We start from the raw sequence: 8,769 nt of genomic DNA, 5'->3' as shown, positions 1-8,769 counted from the left end.
TGTGTGTGTGTGTGTGTGTGTGTGTGTGTGCGAGTATGTGTGTGTCCGTCCGTCCATGAGTATATATACTCATGCAAGTAACAGTTGCAGATCCTGTATTCTTGTACAGTCGAACCTGTGTAAGACGGAATCGCAAGGGAGCCAGAAAAAAAATCCGTCTTAGGGGACTCAGGGGGGAGATGGAGGGGGGTTTCAAAGGACCAGCCGGTGAGATCAAGGATCGCTTGTCCGATCGGCAAGCAGGGGTCAAAACTTCACACCTCTCAATGGCTATCCTGTCTGACTGATAATGGCATGCGCCAGTCTTACTTATCCAATTACCACCACAGCTTGCCTTTCATAGGACCACTGTTTGACCAATTAAAAACAGAAACGTTTGAACATCCCCTTTGCTTCCACTCTTAGCTCCACCCATTGGCGTAACAAGCACAGTCAACCAATGCCACCCCTCACGCCTCACTGCCATTATGTAATAACGATTCGAAGAACTCTTTTCTCGGCTGGTCGTACGATCAGGTCGGCAGGCACTGGTCAATCTAATTTCACACCTCTGGCTTCTGACTACCCAGGAAAGTTTCCGTAGTGGCTCGCTACTCGAGCAATCCACGGGCAGTCGTGAAATTTCACATCCACACCTCTGATCCACACTATCCTGACCATTTTGCATTGCCCAGGGCTCACATGATGGGGGTAACATTTACCCCCAAATTGCACCCTACTCTCCTTCCTCGCCCAGCGGCATGGCCATAGCGTTAAGTTTAGAGCTGGCGGAACCAAACTTCCGAGTTTTGTTTCAAATAATTCAAATCAGGGCTGAGCGGGTAAAACATTTTCCGTCTTAGACAGGTGAAACCTTGGAAGGGAGCAGACTGTTTTTTTCCATTTCCGCGTTGGACAGGTTTCCGTTTTAAACAAGTAATTAAAGAGGAATACATGTATAGATATCAAGGGGGGTGTAGGGAGATTCCGTTTTATACAGGTTTCCATTTAGGCAGATTCGACTGAATTCATATTAGGGGGAAAAAAAACCCCAAGGAATATAACCTCATAAGCAAATTATCTGATTAAACTTTAAATTAAACATACAAAGACCATACAAAAACAGGCTTTCAGTTGAAAGAAGCTTTTATTGCAGAGATAGAATGCATTAACTACACCACAAGATAATGTAAAAGCCTTTTCCATTGACCTTTTCTTTTCGTATTACAAAAGTACACAAACATTAAATTGAATCATTTTGAGAACATGTCAATTTTAGAGACATTTGAGACCGCGTTTTGGAATCACTGTACTATTGACTTAATTCCGTACTTTCTTTGGCACCCATATACATAAGCATTGTGGATGACAAAACAAAAAGAGAAGCACAAGTAAAAGGGGGTTTGGGAGAGGAGCAGAATGTAGAGACATTTCACTTTTGTCAAGCATCACATGTGACGCATTTTGATGTTTGTATAATTGTGTCACCTGTGACCTTCTGTTAAAGAAAACTTTTTAAATCTTTCCTTCTAAAAAAGCCACGGCAGCAAAAAAAAACCCAAACAAAGCAGACTCTGTCAAAAGCTACGCTAGCAATGCCAACACACATGTCATGGCTACAGGAAAAGTAAATTCCCAGGTGCAGATACAAATTCACAGAGCGTGCAACATCAAAAAAAGTATTATTTCTGTGGCTACCTCAAGGGTTTTTAGTCTGTCCAAACAAAAAAGTATATTTGATAAAACACTTCAGATCCAATACCACTATTTTAAAATTCCCCAGTTATAATACATCATGTTTCAAATGAAAAGAGCCCAAAACACCAAATGTGAGTAGTGACAGAGCCGAAGTAGATTACGTGTGTCCCTTCTGGGGGTCGGTAAGAAAGATGGAAAGATAGAGGCTGTACAGTACACAAAGAGAAATTGCACTAGGAACGGGAAGAGACAAAAGACTGGATAGAAAAGTTGGAAACATGAGAAAGAGACCATTATTAAAAATGCATTCCCCTAAAAGCAATATATTCCATTGGTGTATATGAAATGATAGAGACATCACAATATTGATTTTAAAAAATTAACATCTTTTAAAACAAGACTTTTAACAGAACTGTTAGCATTACAAATAAAGAAAAACAACCTAAAAGTTGCTTAAAATTTTAAAACTTAATTTCACAGCTTTAAAAAATATTTAGGAGCCAGCTCTCAAGAATAATAAAAATAATGAAGCTCTATTAAAAGAACCTAAAAATTTATTGATATATAGAGCAAAAAACAAGGTTAAAAGTGTGAAGGGAAACAGATCTGTTTTTCTTTCAATATTGATTAAAAGTAACCTCTAAGACTTTCTGACAGGAAACTGCAGTAAACGGAGGTAAAAAGCAAAAGCAGTTACATCACAGTGTCATGGGATCAGCAGGAAACAGCTCGTTAAAAATGTACAAAAACATTATCGGGGGGGGGGAAGATTTACTCCTAAAGACTTGTTGCGTAGAATTTAAAAGTGGTAAGCACACAACTGGGAGTAGAAAGAAACTGGATATGAAGATAATTCTTCGGCTAGCATAAAAAGGATTTACCTTGTCAAAGAAAATTGGTTTCAACAAGATAGCAGTTAACGTTGTAAAGAAACAACAAAAATGATTTGATCCCATGTTTCTGTCTCTGAGTGCAGTGGACAACAATATCATATGAAGCAACTACAAGCAAAGTCCTCAGCTAAGGGACAGACAAAGGAAATAGCTTTTCAATATCAACTGAAGTTGAACATTAAATTTAATCACCTTAGATCAAACAATATATTTCTGTTGTTCTTTTTCATGTGGACCATGTTCTCAAAGTTTCCATCCAAGACAACTTAGACTGAGTACGGCCATAAAGTGTAACAATTGTTTCAACCCTGTTCAGCTCCACAAACAAGAAAAACAAAACGAGGAGGAATAAGAGAACAAAATTGAAACACGACATGACTCCTAAACGTATAGTTATTCATAATAAAAATTGGAATAATGGTCTACATCTATACTTATACGATTAAATGAAAGAACTACAATTGGTTAAGAACAGTTTACTGCAATGAGTAAATCTAGATAACGTATTCAAGCAGAGTTGAATAGCTGGTCTTGTCCCCTCCAAAGTTTGCGTTCAGGGTGATCTTGACTCCGTTTCCATAGAGACCGTTGACATCAACAACACCAGCCCATTCGAAACCCTGCAAAATATATATAATAATACAATTTTTAATATGATAAGGACAGAGTATCAACACCATGCAAATACAATACTGGAATACCGTTGCATATTTGGCATCACTTTAACATAAGCTGAAAAATTTCCAAAAGTTCTATTTGTGTAGCGCTCTTGCATGATTGTTAGTTATTTATTACAGCTTACTAAAGCACACTAACTCAGCAATGATAATAAGATACTTAGAAATGAAGTTGAAAAGATGAGCAAAAATTCAACAGAATTACGACAGTTGAAGGAAATGTCACAATGTTCCCTTCAACCACCAGCTCTATTGTGATCATAAAAAGAAAGGACAAAAAAAAAAAAAACCCAAAAAGAAATGAAGAGTTCGGCACACCTCTGGGGTTATATTAAGCTGTTGTCATGACTGTTTTCAATTTCAATATCATATCTGAGGCATCGTGGTGAAATAAGTCACTCGTCAAAATAATTAAATTTTTCTTCCTGTTTGGCAATTTCTATCGATTATTTTTTTTTTGAATCAACACCTTTTATGTCCATTTAAAAACACATTGACACGCAGCTTTTACAGAAAAACGATTAAAGGCACAAAAAATGTAAATTTCCAGTTTTCAAGGACTCTCAAGCTTTGGAAGTAACCAGAATTAGGAGGCCTTTTTTTCTCTGATTTTACTTTGGAAATCAAAGGACCAAAGATAAATGGAAAATTTTTTCATCGAAAGCAAGACAAATGAACAACCTTTAATATGATGGCAAACCAAAAACTCCATATGTCCAAAGACTGACAAGCGCCCAGTTCCATCACGTCTCGACACACATACTTGTGCTCAAATATAAAAAGACAGCATCACTCTTAACACTAATAATAAAAAAGGTTATCAATATCGCCTCCATAGCAATAACAGTAGTACAGTCCGAATTGTCCAAGACCAACCCATTGTTGAGGAGAAAAGTGGCCATCTTAAACAGGTGACCGTCTTACACAGTGTCATTATAATGTAAAAAAAAATCCACAAGGGGGTGAAATGAGAAGTGCCCTTGGTACAAGTGATTATCTCATACACATGGCTGTTTGTCCACGTTTAACAGTATTGAAAATAATCTTTGTAACACCAAAAACCATTTTCATTAAAATCAGGGTTGAGGAGAGGTTTTTTCTTTCACAAAGACGTGTGCCATTTCTCTAAATGTTCAAAGAACAAAACACATTTTTAGATAGAATGACCGAAGTCTTGGCTACGCTCAAAGCTACCTGAAGTCTCTCCAGGTGAGTCCAGTTCTGGTCGGCCACAACAGCGACGGCCTCAGCTCGGGGGATGCTGACACGGAAGTTGACCTGGCCGGGGAGTCTCCCCAACTGCACCTGCTGAGCATGAGGGCCACGGTTGGTGGGGATCACACCGGGCTCATACATGAAGCAGCCCTCCTTCCATTGGGCGTATTGCTTGGGGAAGGGGAACACGGCCTGGAAGAAAAAGAAAACAAAAAGAGAGTCAAGGTAAGTCTAAAGTAAGGTAGGAGCCAATTCTAAAATACAACACAATCATTTGCACAAGTTTTTCACTAAAAGGGGCAGACTTAACACCAATTTGTATTTAATTTAAAGAACCTGTTGCAAGTTTCAAGCTATCTTCTTTCTATGACTCAAAGAAAGCAAGAAAATGGACACCCCTTCCATTCATTCTTAACAAAATATTATGAAATTCCTTACACTACAATCTTGACTTCAAAGGGTGGGACAGCTGTAAAGAGGGTGCCAGGCACTTGATTTGAACACTTATTAAATTTTTTCATTTATTCTTTTAACCTCGCTAGAAAGATGGAACTTGCATTCTGTAATATAATAAGTTCACTTTGGTGGTTCAATCAAGACTACCTGACTTTAAAAAAAATAAATAAATAAACAAAAACCCAACAAATTTGAAAATCAGTGACAGACCAAAATGAAAACCAAACAGCAACATGAGAACGTGGAATGTAAGTTCCTGAATTGTTGGCTCAAAAACCAAACATGTCGGAACTGATCCACCTTTGAGTAAACTCCTCACTGACTCACCTGAGTGACAGCGCGGCAGTTGAGGAGATAGTTGAACACTCCAGGCAGCTGCTGGCTTGGGTCGGACAGTGGCATGGCGTAGATCTGCAGCTTGAAGTAGCCAGCAGAGGGCAGGTTCACGATGAATGTGATTTGGCTGTCCAGGCAATTGGAGAAGACAAAATCGGGGAACTCTTCATCAGAGTCTACGGCGATCAGATTGGCTGTCACACGCATGGGTTCCGATTGCTTCAGGGCTACAGTGACTGTGTTCACATCGAGGTGGACCACAGGATCGACATGAGACACACATGAAAGGCCAAACTCATCAAACCTTTGTTGCTTTCCGAGATAACCGTGGGGCAGTGTTGGCAGACGCTCAACCTATTAGATAAAGGAAGAATCAATTAGCCACTTGATCAATGAGGTACTCAGATATTTATTACTGCCAACATTATTCACAATTAAAGGTAAATCCCTGGAAAATTATTCAAGCAAAAACAATGTATCTGTGAAGAAAAGTTAACACTTTGGGCCTGGGCATCATTGCCACTTCTTATTTAAAACAAACAAAATTTAATTTCTTTTACAAGCTGGCTCCTGTCAGGAGAGTATAGTTACCATACTTTCAGCTTGTAAAATAATTCAGTGAAAAAAGCCCCAACACCAGTATCACAAACAAATAAATGCCCACATAACATTATGGTTACAAGCGTAACAGAAACTGATCATTCTTAACAAATTCTATTCCTTAAGTTGAACACTAGGTTCCTACATCAACAAAAGATCAAGTTATTCTCTGTTCCAGTAACAACAAATACTATCAAAATCTATCGATTCTCCATCAAACATGTATGTACTTTTGTCTTTTGCTTAAAAGTGAATAGAAACGCAAGATACATAAACACGACGGCATATTTTTTGTCAAATGTGACAAAATACTCATTCAAAATCAATCCTTTAAGCAAATACAGGAAGAACATCATGAACCGAGCAGCAAAAACTAAAAAAGTGCTGCTTTGCTTGTCTTAACTAATAGAGTCTTGTCTTCACTTTACAAAATATAGCAACTACCGTGCTGTGCTGGGCAAAAAGCAAAATGAAAAACAGAAATATCAAACAGAGAGAAAAAAAATAAAAATCTTCCTACAGTACAAAAATGCCCCTTCAAAAAAAAACCCCCAACTGTGATATAAACAAACCTTGACATCTTCCTGGCACAAGATGAGGTACTGAGCCACATGGTACAGTGTGCTTCCTTCCTTGTCAGGGTTGTTGGCGTAGATCTCCAGGCCGTACTCGCCTCTACCCGGGCAGCTGACGTTGAAGTACGCTGTGTTCCCGACAATGCGATGCAAGACATAGCCCTCCAGCTCTGGGTCGGCGAAGTCATTGGCTTTCAGTTTAGCCATGAACTGCATGTTGCAAGGAATCTTAACCTGTGCCACAACAATACAGAGAAAAAAATGGTTCAACGTCAGGGTAAAACATTTTGGGGGGGCATTGGAAATAAAACCATAACATGTATTTGACCAAAAAAGTGAAAGTACCTAAAGTACATCACTGAGGCCTTTGAGAAGCACAAGTCTTACAGACATTTCAGACAAACAACGTTAACAAATGGATAAGCAACTAGTCTGGTATAAAAAAATTAACAAAGATTAGTACTGAACAATACCAATCAAGACAAGATAATTCTCCTACTCATGGTTATAATCAAAACATACACAATCATTTTGCTATATTCCTGTGATAGAGTTCTAACATAACTGACAAGTGGTACTCAAACCACATTTCAGTATAAGTAGCATATCACCCACTTTCCACTACAGCCCAGAACATCTGGCTTTTGTATAGTAGATAGGGTAATATTACATCCATTTTAAAGGTAGTGTTACTGTCATAATATTTGGCACCTCAATTTTGGGGGGATGAGAGAAGAAAGAAAGAAAAATACCATTAAAAATGAAGACAAATAATGTAAACCATGATCCTCCATGACAAAGTTAATATACATGACAGTCTGTTTATAATATCTGTATTTAAATTTTATGCCAGTCTATAACCTTTCAAAGCTAATGGGACTCCAACCATGAGCACCACTCAGACTCTGAATAAATTTTTTTAAACACCAACAAGACTTCAGATGTGACCTACCTGCAGCTCAACCTTTCCTTCACGGGTGTTGAGCGTGGCAGTCTGTTGGTACGTGGAGAGGTTGTAGCGGTAGAAAGCAGAGCCAGCTCCCCAGTTCAGGTAAGAGCAAGGGGGATAAGGCTGAGGGGCGGGCGAGGGGACAACCTCCTGCTCGATCTTGTACTCGCACACTTGTGCGTACACATTGTCTTTGTTCTCTGGAGTGTCCTCTTTGGCGTAGATGTAGAGAATGTAGGAACCTTGCACTGGCAAACGCAGAGAGAAAGAGGCAATTCTGCCCGAGCTCTCCTGCAGACCGTATCTGTTCAGCTTGACACCACCGTACTCCTCGTTGCCATCTTCAAACTGAATGGTGAAGTTGAAGGCCACGGCTATCTTATCGGATGGGTAGCGGAGACGGATGTGCAGCTCTCCACGACTGTGGATGACTCCAGTTCTGTGGGTGACAAACTCCAGCCCGTATTTGAAGAACTGAGGCTTCATGTGTGGCATGGCCTCAAACTCCTGCAGGGTGACAGACCTCTCCAGCAGTTGCCACTGGGGCTCGTCGGGGAAGTGAGTGTAGATCAGCTGATGAGGGTCCGGCAAGAAAAAGTACCTGGAGCAAACCATAACATCAGATGAGAAAAAAATTTTCGGGACAGACTGTGAAAAACTGTCTTCACAGCCTCCAATGTACGGACTATCGGAAAAAAAATCTTCTATACTTTAAAGATTAAAACTAGGAACAACTGAAAGCAGCAAACAGAACCAACTGAAGTATTTTCTTGGCTAATTTTTTTTCTCTAAATCTTGTTACTTAAAGATAAACTTAGTGTTTTTTGTTCACAAAAATGTTCACGGAACAAAATCCCTCTCAGAATGGAGGAAAGACAGGGTGGCTTCAAACACAAAAATACACTAAACCTAGAAGTTATAAAGGACTGGTCCAGACTTAAAAGGAAATGCAAACAATTTTCATTGGTAACTCCACTTACCCACCCTTAAACCAAGAACCATAAGAAAACAGGATGACAACATTAACCATCTCACAAGAAGAGAACAAGCCATGTTTCCCTAACAGGCATAACATATTCAGCTGAATTTAGTTTTAATAAGAGTTTTACAGCTCTTGCAACACAATAAGGTCATTTAAGTGCAGAAGAATAGAGGTGTTACAAGAGAGTATAATATACAAAAAAAGGAAATGAGATGAGGACGATAGATGTTTGACAGGAAAGAAGGAACAAACCACACCATAGCACCCGCCAAACACCCACTTGGCTAAATTTGTAACTGGACAAATTCCAACTATTGAACTACATCTATGCCAGTATGCCAATAGGGTGATGGCAGTAAGGGACATCTGACCAACAATTTTTCTACAGCTAATATCAGAGCCACTGTCC

The 8,769-nt window shown here is 39.2% G+C and overlaps 1 protein-coding gene across 2 annotated transcripts in view; it reads right to left on the bottom strand.

Moving 5' to 3' along the window:
• Positions 1 to 1,107: 1,107 nt before the first annotated feature.
• The window catches only part of LOC101849429, a 42,589-nt gene continuing 34,927 nt past the window's right edge, over positions 1,108 to 8,769 (bottom strand). For both annotated transcript variants that reach the window (XM_005113017.3, XM_005113018.3), the window contains exons 15-19: positions 7,382 to 7,979; positions 6,427 to 6,663; positions 5,246 to 5,608; positions 4,442 to 4,654; positions 1,108 to 3,190 (exon numbers count right to left, since the gene is read on the bottom strand). In XM_005113017.3, coding sequence (XP_005113074.1) covers positions 3,065 to 3,190; positions 4,442 to 4,654; positions 5,246 to 5,608; positions 6,427 to 6,663; positions 7,382 to 7,979 — 1,537 coding nt within the window. In that variant the 3' untranslated portion in view covers positions 1,108 to 3,064. The remainder of the gene's footprint in view (positions 3,191 to 4,441; positions 4,655 to 5,245; positions 5,609 to 6,426; positions 6,664 to 7,381; positions 7,980 to 8,769) is intronic.

This window comes from Aplysia californica, unplaced genomic scaffold (assembly GCF_000002075.1).
Source record: "Aplysia californica isolate F4 #8 unplaced genomic scaffold, AplCal3.0 scaffold01551, whole genome shotgun sequence".
NCBI lineage: Eukaryota > Metazoa > Mollusca > Gastropoda > Aplysiida > Aplysiidae > Aplysia > Aplysia californica.
The sequence above is the reverse complement of the archived record's forward strand: the minus strand, read 5'-3'. Positions and strand labels throughout refer to the sequence as shown.